Genomic DNA, 22,996 nt, shown 5'->3' with positions numbered 1-22,996 from the left:
AACAGAATTATGAGAAGGATATAATGGACAAATGTAAAAGTAACACAAAACTGTTTTATAGACATATAAATGGAAAAATGAAGAAACGAGAGGGTATAACTGGCCTGAGGGTTGATGGAAAACTATATGAAGAAGTACAAGAAATGGCTGAGGTGATGAATGAAAGGTTTCAAACAGTCTTTACTGAAGAAGGAGATTTTGACTTAGCAGATAATGAATTGGATGGATACAAACTAATTGGAGTAGGGGTAAATCAGGAGGATGTTATGAGACTGATGGAGAATCTAGATGTAAATAAGGCACCTGGTCCAGATGGAATTTCAAATTGGATACTGAAAGAATGTAGGGAACAGTTGGCAGAGAAGATTCATAGCCTGGTGAAGACATTGTTGTTGCAAGGGAAAGTACCGAAGGACTGGAAAAGAGCAAACATTGTACCTATAAAGGTGGTAGTAGGGAAGACCCTTTAAATTATAGACCAGTATCACTGACGAGTGTAGTGGGGAAGCTGTGTGAGAAAAATATTAAAGACGTCTGGATGGAACACCTAGAAAGCAGCAATATGCTGACAAACTGTCAGTTTGGTTTCAGAAGAGGAAGGTCATGCTCCTCAAATTTGTTGTCGTTTTATTCAAAAGTAATAGATGCTGTACAGGAAAGGAATGGTTAGGTAGACAGTGTCTACCTAGATTTAAAAAAAAGCTTTTGACAAGGTACCACACAAGAGGTTACTATGGAAGATTAAGAACAATGGAGGAGTTGGAGGACAATTATTGGAATGGATGAAGGATTACCTTAGTGAGAAGGAAATGAGAACAGTGATAAGAAACAGTAGTTCTTCCTGGCTAAAGGTCACTAGTGGAGTACCTCAAGGGTCGGTGTTGGGACCAGTCATGTTCGGCATCTATGTGAATGACCTGCCTGAAGGAATTGAGAGTCATATCAATTTGTTTGCGGATGATGCCAAGATAATGAGGAGAGTGAAAAATGTAAATGACTGTATGAAACTGCAAGAGGACCTTGATAAAATTGGTAGATGAAGTAAAGCTTGGCAAATTCAATCTGAATAAGTGTAAAGTCATGGAATTTGGGAAAAGTAAATGGAGAGTACATGGCAAATACAAAATGGGAAATTTTAATTTGGAAAAGTCTAAAGAGGAACTGGAGTTAGGGGTGACAATTACAGAAGGCATAGCCCCAGACAGGCATATGAATAAAATCACGGGAGAAGTAACAAATCTGCTAAGGAGAATTAAAATGGCCTTCTCATATTTGGATGCTGATATGATGAAAAAGTTAATTAGTTCTATGATAAGACCAAGACTGGAGTATGCGGTGATCGTGTGGTCCCCTCACACTAAGAAGAATATTAGATAATTGGAGAGGGTGCAAAGGGCAGCCACAAAGTTAGTACCGGAACTGAAGGATTTGACTTAGGAAGAGTGGTTGAGAAAACTGGAAATTCCAACACTTGAAAGTAGGAGAGAAAGGGGAGACTTGATAGGTATCTATAGAATGGTGAATAACCTGGATAAAGTGGATGGAGACTTTTTAAGCCTGGAAACAAGGGCTACAAGAGGACATGGGAAGAAATTGAAGAAGGTGCAGTGTATAAGAGACATTAAGAAGTATATACAGTTTCCCTCATAGAGCTGTGGACACCTGGAATGGATTAGATATAGACATCGTAAATGCAATCAGTGTTCACAGTTTCAAAGCTAAGCTGGACGAAACAAGGTACAAAGACGGGTCAATATGAGCTTGCTCCCTTCCCGTAAACTACAATTAGGTAAATACAACTAGGTAAATACACACACACACACACACACACACACACACACACACACACACACACACACACACACACACACACACACACACACACACACACACACACAGATGAGACAGATGATAGAGGAAGGACGCCATCGCTCCCGAGAATCAGCTGATCTTCACTACCTTTGTTTGGGTTTACAGTGGCCTGGGCGATAAGTGTGGACTCATTTTTTTTTTCATGAATACAGTGTTAAATAATAATGAGTGAGAAAGATATTCCATCTAAATGCAGGTATGTGACAAGGAAAGAATGAAAGCTGATGATGACAATGTTGGTGAGGGAGAAAGAGAATTTGAAGGCTTTGATACGGCGCAAACTTCACTATTTGATAGAGTTTTGACTATCGAACGTAAATTAGATAAATTGATAAAGGAGAGTATGGGAATGAAAGAGAATGAAGAACAGGATAAAGAGCTCCAGAAATTGAAAGAAAGGATAAAAAGAGTGGAAGAAAACGAAACTAGGCTAAGAACCGAAAAGGAAGAATTAAAAGTGCAAATAGCGAACTATAAGAAATTGATGGAAGAAGGACTCGGTAAAGCCGAGAAAGAAAAAGAGAAACTAAAAGATCTAGTTAACAAAGAAGAAGAAAGAGTACAGAACGTGATTAAAAAAGAAGTACAAGCATGGAGAATCCAAGATAAGAAAGACAAGGAATCATTTCAAGAAGTATTTCAAGAACAGTTAAAAGAAAGAGATGAAAATATGACAAGCAAAATGATAGGAGTCCTCAAGAAAAACGAAAATTTAGTAAGAGAAATTGCAGAAAAAAAGAATGTAATTATTTTTGGACTGAAAGAAAAAAATTTTAAATATAGACCAAGAAGGAAAAGACGAAATGAAATCAGTAAAAGACCTACTAAAACATCTGAATGACGAGGATAGACAGAACTTAGAAGAGGAAGTAGAAGAAATCCATAGAATGGGACCATATCAAGAAGGAACAGTGAGACCAATTAAGATATTACTAAAATCACAAGCAGCAGCAGAAGAAGTACTATATAGAAAACGAAACTCAGAGAAACAGAAGGTTGCAAAGATATATATATATATATATATATATATATATATATATATATATATATATATATATATATATATAAAAAATAGAAACGAGGAGGAAAGGAAGAGACACAATGAACTGGTGGCAGAAGCAAGAGAAAAAATAATGAAAGGTCAGAGGAGGAGAAGAAGGCATTTTTGGAGAATTATAGGAGACAGGATAAGGAAATGGTATATAAAAGAGAAAGAAGAGAAAAGAATGGAGCAAGTTTAACTAAAAATGATAAGAACAAGAGATTAAAAATGATGTATACAAACATAGATGGGATTTTATCTAGTAAATTAGAATTAAGAGATTACATAAAGAAAGAAGAACCAGATATTGTATGCCTGGTGGAAACAAAGTTAAATGAGGCAATAAAAATAGACATAGATAAAAGGTATAATATATGGAGGAGAGACAGAGTGGGTAAAGGAGGAGGAGGAGTCATGATGATGTTAAGGAAGGAGATAGTGGTAAATCAAGTGGAGTTTGGGAAGGAAAATCAGAAATACTGTATGTTAAGATGCATATTAACAAAAAGGAGTTAACAATCATTGGAACATATGTGCCACCAAAACAAACTCATGGACTAACCAAGAATATAGAGACATGATAGATGACACAATAAGGAGTCTTACAAGAATCATTAAGGAAAGGAGAAAAGTGATATTGGTAGGAGATTTCAACTGTAAGGAGGTAGACTGGGAAAATTATGAAAGTGGTATGGGGAAGATGCCTGGGAGATAGATTCCTGAACCTAATGATAGATAATTTGATGGTCCAAAGAGTAAAGGAAAACACAAGATTCAGAGGAAACGATGAGCCGGCAAGATTAGACCTAGTTTTACAAGGGATATACCAATTAACGATGATATAAGATACAAGTGCCCATTGGGAAAGAGTGACCATGTAATATTAGAAATGGATATAGAAGAAGGAAAGGAAGATAGAGATGAATCATACAAAGGAGACCGATTAAATTACAGAAAGGCTGATATTGAGAATCTCAAGAACTATTTTAAAACGTAAACTGGGAGGAGATGGAAAACTCATTAACGGTTCAAGAGAAATATAACTTATTTTTGGAAATATACAAAACTGGGGTCAGGAATATGTTCCAAAATATAGACCTAAAGAAGAAGGAAAGAAAGATTGGTTTAATGCAAGATGTGCTAGGGCAAAGGAGAAACGAGATGGAGCATGGAAAAGGTGGAGAAGAAACAGAAATCCAGAAAATAAGGAAAACTTCAAAACAGCAAGAAATGAATATGCTAAGGTGAGAAAGGAAGAAGAAAAGAACTATGAAAAGGACATTGTCGAAAAATGTAAGGAACAACCAAAATTGTTCTACAGATTCATAAATGGAAAAATAAGACAAAAAGAAACAATAGAAAGGTTAAAAGGAGAAAACGGAATGGTGGAAGACCCAAAAGTATGGCAGAACTGTTAAATAGTAAATTTCATGAGGTCTTTACTAAGGAATCCAAATTTGAAAGACCACAGGGTAATAGAGACTGTCTATATGAAAGAGATTAAAGTAACCAAGCTTGAAATAAAAAGTTGATGACGGAATTGGATGAGGAAAAGGCAATGGGACCGGATGAAGTCTCAGGCAGAATACTGAAAGAATGTAGGGAAGAACTAGCAAGTCCAATATACAACATCATAAAATGCTCAATAGAAAATGGAACAGTGCCAGTGGAGTGGAAAAGAGCTGAGGTGGTTCCCATATATAAGAGCGGAAGGAAGGAAGAACCTTTAAATTACAGACCGGTATCACTAACTAGTGTAATATGCAAGATGTGTGAAAAGTAATAAAGAAGCAATGGATTGAGTTTCTTGAAGACAACAAAATATTATCAAATAGCCAATTTGGTTTTAGAAAAGGTCGGTCATGTGTGACAAATTTATTGAGTTTCTACTCTAGAATAGTTGATAAAGTACAAGAGAGAGAGGATGGGTTGACTGTATTTATTTAGATCTAAAAAAGGCTTTTGATAAAGTGCCACATGAAAGATTACTATGGAAGTTAGAGGAGAAGGGTGGCTTAAAAGGAAGCACATTGAGATGGATGAAGAATTACTTAAGGGGGAGAGAAATAAGGACGATAGTTAAAGATATGAAGTCCAAGTGGAGAACAGTAGACAGCGGAGTGCCACAGGGGTCAGTATTGGCACCAATACTTTTTCTCGTATATATAAATGACATGCCAGAGGAGTGAACAGCTACATAAATCTGTTTGCGGACGATGCGAAACTGTGCAGAGTCATTAAACAAAAGAGGATTGTGAAATACTACAGGAAGACTTAAACAAGATCTGGAAATGGAGCAAAAAATGGGAGATGGAATTCAATGTGGACAAAAGCCATGTCATGGAAATGGGAAAAAGTGAAAGACGACCAGTGGGAATCTATAAGATGGGAGATGGAGTAGAACTAGAAAAAGTAAAAAAGGAAAAGGACTTGGGAGTGACAATGGAAGAAAATAATCAACCGGTAAGCCATATTGATAGAATTTTCAGAGAGACATATAATTTGCTAAGGAATATTGGAGTAGCATTTCACTATATGGACAAGGAAATGATGAAGAAATTGATAAGTACTAAAATAAGACCTAGATTGGAATATGCAGGAGTTGTGTGGACTCCCATAAAAAGAAACACATAAGAAAATTAGAGAGACTACAAAATATGGCTACAAGAATGGTTCCAGAATTTAAAGGGATGACATATGAGGAGAGACTAAAGGCAATGGATCTACCAACCTTGGAGCAGAGAAGAGAGAGAGGGGATCTGATACAAGTTTATAAATTGATTAATGGAATGGATGAAGTGGATAATGAGAAACTGATCCTGAGAGAAGAATATGACTTTAGAAGCACAAGATCGCATAGTAAGAAACTAAGGAAGGGACAATGTCTGAGAGATGTTAAAAAATTTAGTTTCCTGCAAAGATGTGTTGAGACTTGGAACAGTTTGAGTGAGGAAGTGGTGTCAGCAAAGAGTGTGCATAGTTTTAAAGAAAAATTGGATAAGTGTAGATATGGAGACGGGACCACACGAGCATAAAGCCCAGGCCCTGTAAAACTACAACTAGGTAAATACAACTAGGTAAATACACACACACACACACACACACACACACACACACACACACACACACACACACACACACACACACACACACACACACACACACAGTCCGGTAGCTCAGTGGTTAGAGCGTTGGCTTCACAAGCCAGAGGACCGGGTTCGATTCCCGGCCGGGTGGAGATATTTGGGTGTGTCTCCTTTCACGTGTAGCCCCTGTTCACCTAGCAGTGAGTAGGTACGGGATGTAAATCGAGGAGTTGTGACCTTGTTGTCCCGGTGTGTGGTGTGTGCCTGGTCTCAGGCCTATCCGAAGATCGGAAATAATGAGCTCTGAGCTCGTTCTGTAGGGTAACGTCTGGCTGTCTCGTCAGAGACTGCAGCAGATCAAACAGTGAATTACACACACACACACACACACACACACACACACACACACACACACACACACACACACACACACACACACACACACACACACACACACACACATTTAATGAAGACTTCTTAAAACTTTATGAGTGTAATATATTGACAGAGCAGTTGATATGTATCCTGTTACTGTGACTCATGGTGTGTCTTTGTGTTGTGTTTCAGGGAAGGGTATTGGCCTCAGCATCTCAGCTCAGCCAGCAGGTCACATGATTGGTGGTGCAATCTGGAGAATTATTAAGGATGGGGAAGGTGACATTGTGTATGCAGTAGACTTCAACCACAAGAAGGAACGGCACCTTGGGGGTTGTGAGTTGGACAAAATCAGCCGCCCCTCTTTGCTGATCACAGACGCCTTCAACTCGTCCTACCGCCAGGAACGCCGTAGACACAGAGACGAGAAACTTGTCGGTGAGCCACTTCCTTCTCTGATTCATTGTTAAGTGTCCCAATATGAATTACTTACATGAATTCAGTATCATATGTGACTTAATTATATACATGAAAAAAGATTGAGTAACAGAAGACTTAAGGTACTATTTCTCTATTATTTGTGTTTCATGTTCTGAAGAGCATGATTTATTTATATTGTTGAATGCTTGTGAAAAACACCATATATGGTTTTTGTGTGCAGCATTCATTGTAGTGTATTACCATGAATATATCTGTCTCCCTGGCTCCAGCCCAGCTCCAGGAGACCTGCCGTAATGGAGGCAATGTCCTGGTGGCCACAGACACCGGTGGTCGAGTGCTGGAGATGACACACATGCTGGAGCAGATGTGGAACACTAAGGAGAGTGGACTGTCAGCTTACTCACTGGCCATCCTCTCCAATACTGGCTACCATGTTATTCACTTTGCTAAACAGATGGTGAGTTACCTCAACCAAATAACATATTATCTTCTCTCACTATAAAGTAACTGATTATGTCATTGGCTTTACAGTCTTGTAAAATCTTGCTTTACAGTCTATTTCAATAAATTTGTTATAATTTTTTATACATATAATTCATACATATAATATTTGATACATATAACATGTCTAACCAGAGAGCGACATCTTTCAGATTGAGTGGATGAGTGAAAAGTTGACCAAAGCTTTTGATACTCTGAGGACCAATCCTTTTAGCTTCAAACACCTCAAGTTTTGTCACAATCTCACTGACCTCAGTCGCCTCCCATCACCAAAGGTATGTGTCACCATGTACTGTGCTGCACTCACAGTGTATATAGTCTTCCAGAATGATACCATGATCCAACTTGTAGAAGTGAAGGAAAACTGAACATGTTACTCTTGTTTCATCTCTAGTAATAATTATAACTGTCTTTTGTCAGGTTGTCTTGGCGAGTTTCCCAGACCTTGAAAGTGGATATTCTCGAGAGTTATTTGTGCAGTGGGCGACTAACCCCAAGAACACCATCATTCTTACATCAAGGTGGGCATTTGTCATCACCAAATGCACTGCCATTCTGAATTCATGTGATACATACATAAGTCCTTGTGAACTCCTTCCAGATATACATATAACTCATCCTTTTTGGACTTTATAATTGATCAATTTGTAAACATATACTATCCCACAGTATTTTGGAATCAGAAGCTTTTTGTCTCATCAACTCCCCCTCTTCTGACCGACTGTCTTCAGCCTCTTCCTCACTACAGAGATGTTGCATCTCTCTCTATCTTTTATTGTTATTTTCATGCTAACTATTCTACTGATCTACATGCCTCGCTGCACAAGACTTTCTTTTTCCTCTCATCCCTTTTCTGTCTAACTCTCTAATGCAAGAATTAATCAGTGCTCGCAATCATTCATACCTTTCACTGGTAAAGTCTGGAACTCCCTGCCTCCTGTATTTCTGTCTTCCTACGACTTGACTTCTTTTAAGAGAGAGGTGTCAGGACATTTGCTCTCTAATTTTGGATAACCCTTCCTATCTTTTAGAGAACCAGCATCAAGTGGGCCCTTTTTTTATACATTGTGTTACCCCTGGCTGGCCTTCTCTTCTACATAAAAAAAAAAAAAAATCTTTGTGGGTAATTGTTTCTATATATTGTACTTCATGCACACAGGACAGGGCCGGACAGCCTTGCTAGACGCCTCATTGACAATCCTCAGATCAGAACCTTCAAGTTGCTGGAGAAGCGTCGAGTGAGGTTGGAGGGACCTGAGCTGGATGAACACTACAGGCAAAAAAGGGAAAAGCAACAGCAGCAGCAGAGGATCAAAGAAGAGTGAGTCAGTGCTGCCATTATTACTCTCAGTGCTATTATAAATTCTATTCATGTGATCAGTAAGAACGTGTGACTCAAAAGCAAATACAGTGGAGACTTAATACTCAAACTTAATTAGTTCCAAATGGCCGTTTGAGTATTAAAAAGTTCGACTATTGATACCTATAAATCAGGTAATTCATTCCAGCCATTGCCAAACCCAAGTTTAGAAAAAAAGCAGCGGTTTAATTATGCAGTTGTCGCTAGCATTGGCACACAGAAGCAGGGTTGGCCTGTCTTTCATGGGCTTGTGTCCTGCAGACACTTCTCTTCTTTTGTTATATAGATCATGTTTGGTAGTTTTTTTTTCCCAAAACAGACCAGTTACATCACAATTAAAGATCTGTTGTGGACTTAAGCGCTCCTTATCCACAAATTTCTTAAATTCAGGCACAAATTACTCAGCGGCAACTCTGTCAGCACTTGCGGGCTCGCCATGCGTCACAACAGAATGAATTCCAGTTCTTTTCTTGAAATTCACAAACCACCCTTTACTTACTCTGACCCCTTCCCCAACATTTTTTTTTTTTTTAAATGTTTCTTTTTCAGACAAATTTTTTTTTTATTTTGGTTCTATATAGTATTTTTCATGGTAATTATGAAAACAGTTTGTAATTACTGTTTTTCCCCATTTTTGGGGTTAACTTTTTATTTTGAAAATACCTTTGTAGACATATACGAGTTAACTCGTCTTCCTATAAACTCCAAGCTCTCCCCTCACCTTCCTCCTCCTCCTCCTCCTCACTTGTCGAGAAATATTCATTGTCTGATGAACTGGCAGTGTCATCAGAAGTATTCAAGCTTCTGAGGGAAGGTTCATATTTGCTATCTTCCTCAGAACTAGACATTTGGGGTGTGAATTATTTGAAAAGGGTACAAAACATGAGTGGTAATGTGGATGAAAACAACACCCATGTGATGACAGTGGTTGCCGGAGCAAGTCTAGTAAGAGCGTCCTTGAAATCCCACCACTCCACCCTGTCGCCTCTGCCAGGCGTACGATGTGACGAGAATACTCGTTTCACACGTAGAATGGCTTAGAAAGGCTCAGAATTGACGAGTATATACGTCTGCAGCTGGTTTTCGAAGGTCAAGTTTTAGACGAGTATACTCGTTGACGACTGAAAACGGAACATTTAGTGAAAACGATTATATACGTCTGTAGCTGGTTTTTGAAGGTCAAATTTTAGATGAGTATACTCGTCGATGACTGAAAACGGGACATTTAGTGAAAACGAGTATACAGGAAGTCCTTGGGTTACGACGGTCTTGACTTACAACGTTTCGTGGTTACGAATGCGCCCATAAAAGCGTAAAAAATAATATTAGGCGTCATTCCATCTTACGTGGTTTAGCGTCGTAAGTGACGTAAAGAAACACGAACTAGTTTTGGGCACGCGGCGGAAGAATACGCTTTGTTGTGGTTGTAGGGTGAGGAAGACGGCGTCTCAAGTTTCTGTACATACGCCATTTTGGTTGTTTGCACCGTCTCTCTCTCTCTCTCTTGGTTATGGCTCCCAAGCATAAGGCAAACTCTTCTGATGGTAGTGCATCAAAGAAGAGAAAGGCCATCACCGTGGAAGTTAAAGTGGACATTATAAAGAGATCACAAAAGGGAGAAACACCAACAAACATTGGCCGGTCGCTTGGCCTTAGTCGTTCCACTGTGGCTACCATCATCAAAGATAAAGAGCGCATTATGGAAGATGTGAAAGGATCTGCTCCTATGAAAGCGACAGTGATAACCAAGCAGCGTAGTGGTCTAATTATTGAGATGGAAAGATTATTGGTGCTTTGGTTGGAAGAACAAAATCAACGGCGTATTCCAGTGAGCCTTATGGTGATTCAGGAGAAGGCGGAAAGATTGTTTGAGGCACTGAAAGAAGAAAAGGGGGAAGTGAAAGTGAAGAGTTTGTGGCTAGTAGGGGTTGGTTTATGCGATTTAAGGCTCGGGCCAATTACCATAACCTTAAAGTGCAAGGTGAAGCTGCTAGTGGTGATGAGAAAGCAGCAAGTGAATTTCCTAAAGCGTTGGCTGAGATAATTAAGGAGGGGGATTATTCTGCTCATCAAGTGTTCAACGTGGATGAGACAGGCTTATTTTGGAAGCGTATGCCTGACCGCACTTACATTGCCAAGGAGGAGAAGTCAGCACCAGGTCATAAAGCCAGCAAGGACAGGCTAACTTTACTTTTTTGGGGAAATGCTGCTGGCGACTTCAAACTGAAGTCCTTGCTTGTGTATCAGGCTGAAAATTCAAGGGCACTCAAGGGCATTTGGAAGAGTCAACTACCAGTCATTTGGAAGGCAAATAAGAAGGCATGGGTGACACTTGCGGTGTTTGAGGACTGGTTCATCAACTATTTTGTGCCAAGTGTGGAGTGGTATTTGGCCTCCAAGGGTATCCCTTTTAAGGTGTTGCTAGTGCTGGACAATGCCCCTGGACACCCTGCCCACCTGGGAGACTTTAACCCTAATGTCAAGGTGGTTTACCTTCCACCTAATACCACGGCCCTGTTACAGCCTATGGACCAAGGAGTGATAGCTTGTTCAAGGCCTACTACCGCCGAAGGACAATTGCTATGGCTTTACAGGCAACTGAAACCAAGAAGAATTTGACCCTAAAAGACTTTTGGAAATCTTACAACATCCTTGATGCCGTGAAGAACATTGCTGATTCCTGGGAGGAGGATAAGCAAACAAACATGAATGGTGTTTGGAAAAAACTGTGTCCTCAATTTGTGGGTGATTTCCATGGGTTTAAGAACACAGTTCAGCATGTTATTAAGAATGTTGTTGCCCTGAGTAAGGAAACTGATTTGGAGATGGATGTTGATGATGTTACATAGCTGCTGGAATCTCATGGAGAGGAGTTATCTGCTGAGGACCTGATACAACTGGAGAAGCAGATCATAGAGGAAGAAGAAGAAGCACCCACCCCAGAGCCTAGGGCTTTCACAAGGCAGGGCTTGGCAAGAGGTTTTGCTGAGATGCATCAAGCGTTGGCAACTTTTGAGGCTATGGATCCCAACTTTGAAAGATTCACTAAGGTTTCCAGAGGCATCATGGATTTGATGCAATGTTACAAGTAGATCTTGGATGAGAAGAGGTTGCTCTCTGTTCAGACTAACCTGGAGCAGTATTTTAAGAAGGTAGAGAGGCCTGCAACAGATCCTGTATTCTCTACCTCAGCTGCCTTTACTACTCCAGATTCACCTGCCCCAGAACTACCACTACCACCTGAGATTTCCCCCGATGTTCCGACTTATGCCGAAATTCGGGTTATGACTCGTGTCAGGAATGGATCAACGTCGTAACCCGAGTACTCCCTGTACTCGTTTCTGCCAAGGAAGTAGTTAAAATCATCTTTGCAGTCAGATGTAGCATCAGAAATAAGATCACGATGCAGCAGCCTAGCCTTCACACAAATTTTGCCCTCTGACAAAGAATTGCCAGCCATCTGCCTTTGGTTTATCCAATCAACAATTTTTCCATTTCTTCCACTGCCACAGGTCGCTTAAATTGCCTTTTCACACCAATAGCCACATCAGCTCTTTTAATAAGCTCTGTCTTCTTCAATATTGTGGCTACTGTAGATTTAGCCATACAGTACTCGGCTGCAAGATCAGTTATTCTTCCTTTTTTTCTCGTATTTATCAATAATCTCCTTTTTCCTTTCGATGGTTGTCACTACATTTTTTCTTGTAGGCCTCTTTGGTGCCATTGTAAGCTTCTAAATGGGAAAAAAAAAAAAAAATCCGGAGAGAAAGCACAGGACAATGTTATTCTTATGACAGCGAAGGATCAACTGGCTGTGGTGGACCGGTGGGGCGCGTTGGGCCGTGGGAAGGTTGAAAGCGCAGGACAATGTTATTCTTATGACAGCGAAGGATCAACTGGCTACGGTGGACTGGTGGGGCACATGAAGCGATGGGAAGGATGAAAGCGCAGGACAATGTTATTTTTATGACAACGAAGAATCAACTGGCTACGGTGGACTGGTGGGGCGCGTGGAGTGATGGGAAGGATGAAAGTGCAGCACAATGTTATTCTTACGACTGTGAAGGATCAACTGGCTGCAGTGGACCGGTGGGGTGCGTGGAGCAGTGGGAAGGATGAGGCCTTTTTTATTTACAGCCACATGGACGGACGTTCGACTAATAGGTATTTTTTCGAGTATTAAGTCAAACTTTTGTGTTCGACTAATGAAGAGTTTGACTATTTAGACGTTCGAGTATTGAGTCTCCACTGTATTACCAAAGCCGAAGGAAAGTTATGAGCTTTATTAGTGTGCAGGTTGTTGAGATGTCATGTTGATGTCAAAATTTCCTTTCAAACTGAAACAGATTACAGTGGTACCTTTAAATACGAGCTGCTTGAGATACAAGTTTTTTGAGATACTGTCATACCTCGCCCAACATGACAGGTTCCTGAGCTCGTCTTGCACGGCGAGATTCGTGTTGGGTGAATAATAGGCCCTATGGGAAAATAGGGGTTAGGTTCCCAGATCCTCCAAAAAAACAAACTTTTTTACCGAAAAGACTGAAAAATAAAGCAATAAATGAAGTACCAGACACACATTATATTTTAACTACAGTACTAGTACAGTAATACTCCACTTAACGAACAGGATAGGGGGTGTCAAAGCTGTTTGTAGAGCGGAAATTCGTTAAGCGGATGTAATTTTCCCATAGGAAATAATGGAAATGGGGATGCGTTCTGGGCTGGTCTCCAACATACCATATGGGTAAAAAAAAAAAAAAAAAAAAAAATATATATATATATATATATATATATATATATATATATATATATATATATATATATATATATATATATACAGGCAACCCCCGTTTAACGAAGGGGTTACGTTCCTAAAAAACACTTCGTTAAGCGAAACTTCATTAAGCGAACCGATTATAACAAGTTTAACCCCTGATTTGAACTTCCATTGAGAGTAAGCAAAGCGAGAGTGCATCATAGTACAGTAAAAGGTTTAATGAAAGTAAAATTATGAAGTTAAACATTTAGGTAGTTTAATTTAAGTCATTATAATGTACACTAATGTATGTATGTACGTAACTTTATAATGTTGATGATCTTAACTTTATAAAGGGAGGGAGAGTGAAACGGGAAATACACTAACCGGCAACCTGTGGAATGTAAACAAAGTGCGCAACATGGTACTGCATACAAAACTTATGTACCACATTTCCACAAGGCTTTCCATTTTATCCATTGTAGAGTCACGAGTTCTGGTGGTTCTTTTAGCTTGCAAGGAAGATGAGGCCTCACTAGCCTTCTTAATAGAGTCTCTTGACTTGAAAATAGTAGACAGTAGATGGAGTCAAGCCATGGTGGGAAGCAATGTTATTAGTTTTCTGGCCTTTCTCTTGTCTGTGAATAATATCCAGCTTCACTTTGAGAGTAAGACACTTCCTGGTCTTCTTAGGAATGTTAGGCCACATTGCAGGGTGTTTTGGTGGTAAGTTGAACTAAGGTGATGCTGTTATGTTTTGACTGGGCAGTGAGTGGTGCGTGTGATCTTGATCTTGATCTTGATGCTACAGGTGACACAGAATTTCTTCTGAGTCAGGCCTTTGTATCGGCAGAGCCTGTGTTGTCCACAAGAGGCTTGATCTTGATCTTTATTCTACAGGTGTCTCAGGATTTCTCCTGAGGCAGGCCTTAGTACCAGCAGCTCCTAATGTATTCAAAAGCCTGTCAGCTTGCATGATACAGTGGGGCTTTCAAATTTGGTAAAAAAATACCTGGATAAAACTTCGTTAAAGCGAGTTTGGTGTTCATTAAACGAGCAGATGGTAGTAATATGAAACCTTCGTTATAGCGAAATTTCGTTGTGTGAACCTTCGTTAAACTGGGGTTGCCTATATATATATATATATATATATATATATATATATATATATATATATATATATATATATATATATATATATTAGCTTTTTACAAACCTTGCCCCCAAGAAAGGATTGTTTTGTAATGCATAAAATAAAATCTTATATGAAATACCAAAAAATAAGGCAGAGATGATGAGATCGGCCACAGACGGTGGAGACTCCGGTGACTTGGCCGCTTCTTCTTCTTCTTTTGACCCTTTTAGCTTGGCGTGTTGTCTTTCACCACGAAATTCATGTTTGTTTCCACTCCTCTATTGCCTACTATAATGGGTATCATATCTTAGTATTCATATATGCTCATGCCATGAGGATAACCTGGACTCCGTGGCAGTGAATGATGGTGAATTGCTAATGAAATACCACGGTATTTCATTAATAATTCACTATTCATTTATTCAATGAACTCTTCTCTGATTATAGGAGCACCCAGTCTTCTGTGGATGGCTCTATTTCTACACTCCAGCTGATTGACAGTTACAAGTGAGGGTTGGGAATGTGGTAGGGTAATGTCCTGTGGAATGCATCCTCCAAGATAGATATACGGTGGTAATTCGACATACGAATTTAATTTGTTCCATGACGATTGTTGTGTATAAAAAAAAATCATATCAAATCAATTTTTCCCATAGAAATTAATGGAAATAGAATTAATTCGTTCTTGTGATATGAATTTATCCCCTCCAAAATTAACATGCTTTCAGTACCAACCAAATATAGGTTTAATATAAGATAAATACAATGTTTATTGTATGCATGATATAAATGTACTATATAGCCCAAAATAACAACTTAATTTGCAAAACTCAGGACACGTCGATAGACGTTCATCACACAAGACTCGGGGCATGTTGATAGACGTTTAGGCTTTTTACGGCTATATTTTGGCTATTTTCTTCCCGTTTTCTTTGCTTGTGAGCTGGCAACACTCATCAGGAGTAAACATATGCTCTATGTCACTGTGTCACCAACGATGAATTGTGGGAGTGACAGTGATTTCACGGTGTCTGATTCCACCACCTCTCCCGCATACCTTACTTCTATACCTCGGGTCTCTCGCCATGTTACGGGGAGATAACTTTTGAATGAGAGTGGTATCAGAACAGGAGAGAGAGAGAGAGAGAGAGAGAGAGAGAGAGAGAGAGAGAGAGATACATGGGGCCCCTTTTCTACCACTCTAACCAAGGCCGCTGAACCCGATCGGACGCAAGGCCACGTAAACCGATGATACCACCTCATTCAACCTGTGATATTTTGGTAACCATGACATCTAGAGACTTCTGGTTTTCTGCACTGCAAAGAGGAAGAGTTGCTTGCGGGCAGAACACCATATGTACTCACTCATTTATTGAATTTCTAAGTATAATCAGTATGTGAATACAGACTATTTTGTGGGTTTCTCACCAAACTTTTACTTTTGGGACTCATGATCATGGGGTCTTAAGTTGACAAAACTTAAGAAAAGATACACACTGCCGAGGAGCACAGACATACATGCACAAAGGATACACAACGCGGGCTGAATGTTCGGGTTAACGCGGGTAGCCGAGCAATCGCTGCGCCACCTACCGATGGCTATTTGTATCTTAAAAATATCTTCGTATTTCAATGCGTGAATTATATGAAATTTATCGTCGTATATAAAAAAATCGTATGTTGGGGTGATTGTATCTCGAGGTATTACTGTAGTTTATAAGAGTAGTTTATCTATTTATTTTATCTTTTGTTATGTTTTATGATGTTTCTGTGCAATAACTATTATTTATAAATACAGGCAACCCCCGTTTAACGAAGGTTCACACAACGAAATTTCGCTACAACGAAGGTTTCATTTTACTACCATCTGCTCGTTTAACGAACACCAAACTTGCTTTAACGAAGTTTTATACAAGTAATTTTTTCCAAATTTGAAAGCCCCACCGTATCATGCAAGCTGACAGGCTTTTGAATACACCAGGAGCTGCTGGTACTAAGGCCTGCCTCAGGAGAAATCTTGAAACACCTGTAAAATAAAGATCAAGATCAAGCCTCTCGTGGACAACACAGGCGCTGCTGATACAAAGGCCTGACTCAGAAGAAACTCTGCATCACCTGTAGCATCAAGCTCAAGATCAAGATCACGCGCACCACTCACTCCCAAGTCAAAACATAACAGCGTCACCAGCAGCTCATCTTCCCTTGTTCAACTTACCACCAAAATGCCCTGCAATGTGGCCTAGCATTCCTAAGAAGACCAGGAAGTGTCTTACTCTCAAAGTGAAGCTGGGTATTATTCACAGACACGACAGAGGCCAGAAAACTAATAACATTGCTTGCCACCATCTTGACTCCATCTACTGTCTACTATTTTCAAGTCAGCAGACTCTATTAAGAAGGCTGGTGATACCGTATCTTCCTTGAAAGCTAAAAGAACCACCTGAACTCGTGACTCTACAATGGATAAAATGGAAAGCCTTGTGGAAATGTGGTACATAAGTTTTGTATGCGGTACCATGATGCGCACTTTGTTTACATTCCACCTTACTCTCAAGGGAAGTTCAAATCAGGGATTAAACTTGTTATAATCGGTTTGCTTAACGAAGTTTCGCTTAACAAAGTGTTTTTTTAGGAACGTAACCTCTTCGTTAAACGGGGGTTGCCTGCACCTTTTTCTTACCTGAAAACACATAAAAAAGAATAGGGGTGCTTTTTTTTGGGAGTCTGGAATGGATTAATGGCATTTCAATGCATTTCATTGGGAAAAATTGTTTTAATATAGTATGAGTTTTTTGAGATATGAGCTCCGTCACGGAATGAATTAAACCTGTATCTCAAGGTATCACTGTATACAGTAAGTCCTCATTATACGGTAGTTCTTTATCCGGTAAATTCACAGTTATGGTATTTGGAAATTACTACCCTCAATTCGATATACGGTAAGAAAAATCCACAGATGTGGTATCTGCTCATGTCATCCCATAGGGCCCAGCGCAGGGGAGCAGGGGTGATGACGTCATCCACGCCACACCTCCCCGCCACTTACAATACTGACTTTAACTTGACCACCCTTGGAGCCTGTTATCTCTTCCTTTCCCCCACCCGCCTTTTTTTTTTTAACTGCATTACATATTACTTACATGCATTACTAATTAGATGAATAAATGGAATATTAAAGGGTCTATTGTAAGCACAAATATATTCATAATAATTATGGCAAACAGTAAAAGCCTACTACCAGTGGCAAACCATGCAGCAACTGATAAAGGGTACAGATGGGCCTGGCAAGCCCACTATCAGAGAATGGTGGAAGTCATATAACATCAAGCATGCCTTAGATAACATCAAGTCATCTTGGGATGAAGTGAAGACGTCTTCCATGAACTTGGTGTGGAATAAAGTATGGCCAGAATGCGCGCATGACTTCCCAGGCTTAGCTGAAGACAACATCGGTGCGATCAGAAATGACATAGTAAATCTGTACCACAGGGCTGGCTTTGATGAAGTTGATGATGATGATGTTCAAGATCTTTTGGAAAGCCATGCTGAACCTCTCTCAAATGAACTTATAAAGCAAAACAAGGCATCACAAGAGACAGAAAAAGAAGTAGACGAGGAAGAAGAACATGTGCGTGGCCTGGATATCAAAACTCTTAGAGAATGTCTCGGTGGTATCGAAAAAGCTCTGGAAACCCAGAAGGAATGTGACCCAAATCCTGCCAGGAATAGCAAAGTGGCTCATGATGTAGAGAAAAGTGTTAAGATTTATCAAGAAATCTATGATGAAAAAACCAGTCAGACATGCCATCCTTGTCACACCTACCAACCGTGCTACAGCTTGCCCTTCCACATCCGCTACCGACGGTTCTACAGATGGCCCTTCCTCCATATCCTCTTTCTTCAAACCGACAGTGCAGACGACGACATTTTATCCTCGTCTGCACACTCAGCGGAAGATGAGTAAGGGCTGAAATCCCTAGTGGCCTTTAGCCTCGGGAGAGACATCATCTGATAGAATACATGGCGAGTGAAAGGAAATAAAAACGTTTTGTTTATTTCTTTTGTGCAGTACTTTACATTTTTTTTTTTTTTTTTTTTTTTTGACGATTTTCATGTATTTTAATTTCTGTAGGGGTGACTTTTGACGTGCTGGAATGTATTCCCTATTAATACATGTTATAATGGGTTCAGTATACGATAATTTTGATTTACAGTAAGGTTTCCAGGAACGCATATGAGGAGCCCCGAGGAGAATGGGCCAAAGCGCCAAAAAGTAAGTTTTGAGTTATTCGCCTTTAAAGTCCAGGAAGTAGTATACAATAAAAAACAGATATTAAGTAAGGGTATGATACATCAAAAGAAAGGTCTTGACGTCGCAAATTAAATGGGATAACAAGTGTTTGTGTAAAACCAAAAAAACACCAAAAAACACCAACAAACACCAAATGGTGTTTTTTTAGGTATACATGTTTTTTATTCAAATGTATTCAAACTCGGCACAGTAAATGTATCATGTAAGTTAAATAAAGTGTGAAAATTTTAGATCGATATTCCTATTTTCCTATTTTTCATGATTTTTTGTATTTAGTTTTGGTGTTCTAATAGGTGTTTTATGTGTTTATGTGTTTGCATGTGATCATTCAATCTCTTTTAGCCTTCTTCACGTTACACACCCACTTGTCAGGCTGCCTTTTCCTACTAGGGGTGTGCACAGAAGTCCCCGGCACACTGCTATCACCAACATCCGCCATAATGTTCACTAATTACGTGAAAATTCAACAAAAATCAGAGCGAACAAGAACCGTGTGTTTCACCAGGCTTGGGTAAAAAGACTGAAGCTCTGTCGGTTATGAAACAACGCCGCTGATTGGCTGAGCGGGCGGAGCAAAACATGGAGGGATGATACCAGCGCTGTCATTGGCTGCCGGGCGGGCTTGTATTGGCCCGTCCTGTCCGGAGTTTGTATACCTCATCATGTTTTCTTCCATTGACAGCACCCTATTTTCAACCTTCCGGGAAAGGGTTTTAAAGTGGATATTTCGCTGTTTTCTCTTCGGGGATAGATAGACAGTGCTTCCATCTACCGAAAACCGTTGTTAACTAATTTTCCACCGAGGTGGCAGTTTGGCCCCTTCTCCTCGGGGCTCCTCATATGTGCCGTATAATGAGGACTTACTGTACTAAAATTCTGTACTTGTAGAATATAACAGTAACAGTCTTGTTGTGGTTTGCTCTGAGTTCCTTGTCCCATGGTCAGCAACAAGTGCATTCCTTACCATTGAAACATGGGATTTAAAAGTGTTTCAAATATTGATAACACAGATAACACATATCTCCTGTATAAAGCAAATGAAATGATGAAGGAAGATGATTGTGAACTCTTGTGTTTGGTTTTTGTAAAGGTGTATCGTATGAAAAATGAAAGATACTGATGTGGCTCAATTGTTTTCAGAGTGGAGAGCTCAAGTGACAGTGAAGATGAGGAGGGTCTGGAGGCAGGGAAGCATGACATCATTGTGCTGCATGAGAAAGCAGGCAACCAGAGCATGTTCAGGAGCCGCAAACACCACCCAATGTTTCCTTACCATGAAGACAAGGTTAGAGATGTGCAGCTGTAAATGTATTTGGATAATGTGAAGGTTAATGAAGTTGTAGTTTGAGTATCATGCTTAGAATTTATTGGGTCAAGACTTGTAATGTGAAAGTATTTTATAAAACCAGTGCTGTTCAAGGAATAATGCAACTTTTCCACAGATGAGAGGAGATGACTATGGGGAATTCATTAATCTGGAGGACTTTGAGATCACTGGCCTGAAGGAGGAAAACAAGGAGAATATTGACTTGCAGATTCCATATGATGACGACGACATGATGGGTGAGATTTGGTTGATGCTTTGGTCTTTCTTCAGTGTATCCAATAGAAATGCCTTCTCACTTTGTATCAGATAATTGCTTGTTTACTTATTTATTTATTCATTCAGTTATTTAGTATTTTTTTAGCATCATATCTTTCAGTCACTAATCAATTATATATTTTTTTTAGCCACTGTGTTGTGTTGTCAGATGATGATAATTGTGTGTATGTTGAGTGATGTTTTTGTTTTGCAATCACCTTTTGTCTTGACAATCTGTTTAGCAGATTGTCACAAGTTTAAGTCCTTCTAAAGGGTGAAATAAAGCCCAGGGTGGACTAATTCCATTTTGAGAACTGTTCCTTTATTGTTTTAATGTTTCAGAGATGGAGGAGGCACCAACAAAGTGTGTGTCTCAGACAGTGACAGTGAGAGTGGCTGCCCAGGTCCTGTTCATTGACTTTGAGGGTCGCAGTGATGGGGAGAGCATACGCAAGATTGTTGAGGTGATCCGCTTGGCTTTGTGTTATTTCAATCATGTTGATCCGTATCATATTACAAATATACTGGTCCATTTTCTGTCAGATGATGCATTAGAATAAGAATATGCTTAGTTTGGGCAAGATACATCTTATATATATGGGAGTAGGTGTAGATGGTGGTTAGAATGAACAAGCTATTAACATGACAATGTTGTTCACGCAGGCAATGCATCCATTGCGGGTCATCTTGGTGCGAGGCTCACACACCGACCTCCAGGCCTTTGCAGAAAACATCCGCAGCATGACCAAGGCCAAAGTGTTCACCCCAAGCCTGGGCCAGGTGGTCAATGCCTCTATGGAGTCCCACATTTACCAGGTGCTTCTTGCTTAAACTTGCACTTCATGGAGATAGAAAAGCTGGCATCATATTTTTGATCACATTTCAATTGAATTATGGTTTTTAGATCTCTTGTCTTGATTTCTTTACTAGAATAATTTCAATTCTTGGTGTGTTTCAGATCAAGCTTTCTGAGTCCCTTGTGTCTTCACTGGCCCTACAGCCAGCGGGCCGGGAGATGGAAGTGGCTTGGGTGGACGGCTGCGTCACCTACCCTATGGACACTATTGAGGGCACAGGGGAGGAGGCTGACAGACAAGGTTTTTTGCTTTCCCTTTCTTTTTTTCTCTTTACAGGTTAAAATAACTGTACATATTTTCTTGGTGTTCTTTGATTTTAGAGTACAGTAAGATATTACATAACACTTGATCATATTTAGATTTTTCAAATAGGAACATAATAAATTCTGTAAGTATGCCACTTGATAGATACAGGAACTGTCCAGAATTTGATTTACACAGAATGCATATATTCATGGCAATCTTTAGAAAAATGTAGAACCTGAAAATTAATTTAAGCTTTGTTTACTTTTTACAGTGATAGCCACAGAGAATCAGAGAGAGAAAGACATGGCCACTCTTGCTGTCATCTCCAGAGAACAGGTGAGGGTGGCTACGAGGAATTACTTCATTGCAAACAATGCTTTGACTATGATATGAATGAAGGCTGTGGTTTGGTTCTTGGGCTTTCTATACTCTGATGAAACTCACATAATTTTGATGCTGCCACAGCCTTTCCAATCAATCGTAGAGAAATGTGGATAGATTTGTTGTTGAAGTGTGCCATTACACCCACAGGCTCCTCCTCACACTCCAGTCTTCATCAATGACATCCGGCTGAGTGGATTCAAGCAGGTGCTCAGCAGGGCGGGTATCAGCTCAGAGTTCAATGCCGGCATCTTGTGGTGTGCCAATGGAACCCTGGCTCTCAAGAAGGTAAGGTGTGTGTGTGTGTGTGTGTGTGTGTGTGTGTGTGTGTGTGTGTGTGTGTGTGTGTTGGCATCAAATAGTGTATGAGTGCATTTTTTATATGGTGTTGGTCTCTAAAGAATGCAATCTAAAGGCTTGTCCAAAGTTATGAGAAGTGTCTTACACTTGCCTATAGTAGTTTGGTATATTTTGTTGCAGGCTCCTCACTGACTTACAAGGCTGTGGAAGTAATATATATATATATATTTTAATTTTGCAGCAAGACTCTGGCAGTGTGTCCCTGGAGGGACCTCTCAGCCCAGATTATTTTGAGATACGTGAGCTTCTCTACTCCCAGTATGCAATATTATAGTGTCATTGTGAAGGTGCATCGTGGATAAGTCTTGTAGGAGGAAGAGGCACACTGGCAGTCTTCTTTTGATGTGGTGTTGGATGAAAACACCTGATTGAAGAATTTATTTTGAAACTCACACCTCATATGATGAATTATCTTTTTAATGAAAATAAAAATAAGATATTTTCAATAGGAATTATTGCCCTTGTCTGTCTATGATATTTAGAGTTCTGTTGTTATTTGAGTCAACCAAATGTTTTCATGAGGAAAGGATGAGTTGCTAAGGTATGCAAAGAGAATCCTGGTGAAAATTTGGAAGAGTTAAGTTTGTTTGGCTAATAGTTTGACAGCTCAATTGCCTGCAAGCACTTTTTTTTTCTTTTTTTAATATAAGAGCTCTTTGAGCCCTTAGCAATATTCTTCTTGGATTC

The 22,996-nt window shown here is 39.7% G+C and overlaps 1 protein-coding gene across 1 annotated transcript in view; it reads left to right on the top strand.

Annotated features, from left to right (window-relative positions):
- The window catches only part of LOC123506663 (probable cleavage and polyadenylation specificity factor subunit 2), a 31,734-nt gene extending 8,979 nt beyond the window's left edge, over positions 1 to 22,755 (top strand). Inside the window, exons 5-17 of the mRNA XM_045258911.1 lie at positions 6,568 to 6,813; positions 7,086 to 7,273; positions 7,470 to 7,592; positions 7,738 to 7,838; positions 8,477 to 8,638; positions 20,024 to 20,168; positions 20,326 to 20,446; positions 20,808 to 20,929; positions 21,129 to 21,281; positions 21,424 to 21,562; positions 21,840 to 21,904; positions 22,100 to 22,237; positions 22,491 to 22,755. Of these exons, the coding sequence (XP_045114846.1) occupies positions 6,568 to 6,813; positions 7,086 to 7,273; positions 7,470 to 7,592; positions 7,738 to 7,838; positions 8,477 to 8,638; positions 20,024 to 20,168; positions 20,326 to 20,446; positions 20,808 to 20,929; positions 21,129 to 21,281; positions 21,424 to 21,562; positions 21,840 to 21,904; positions 22,100 to 22,237; positions 22,491 to 22,583 (1,796 nt within the window). The 3' untranslated portion in view covers positions 22,584 to 22,755. The remainder of the gene's footprint in view (positions 1 to 6,567; positions 6,814 to 7,085; positions 7,274 to 7,469; positions 7,593 to 7,737; positions 7,839 to 8,476; positions 8,639 to 20,023; positions 20,169 to 20,325; positions 20,447 to 20,807; positions 20,930 to 21,128; positions 21,282 to 21,423; positions 21,563 to 21,839; positions 21,905 to 22,099; positions 22,238 to 22,490) is intronic.
- The last annotated feature ends 241 nt before the right edge of the window (positions 22,756 to 22,996 follow it).

This window comes from Portunus trituberculatus, chromosome 20 (assembly GCF_017591435.1).
Source record: "Portunus trituberculatus isolate SZX2019 chromosome 20, ASM1759143v1, whole genome shotgun sequence".
NCBI classification, from domain to species: Eukaryota; Metazoa; Arthropoda; class Malacostraca; order Decapoda; family Portunidae; genus Portunus; species Portunus trituberculatus.
The sequence above is the reverse complement of the archived record's forward strand: the minus strand, read 5'-3'. Positions and strand labels throughout refer to the sequence as shown.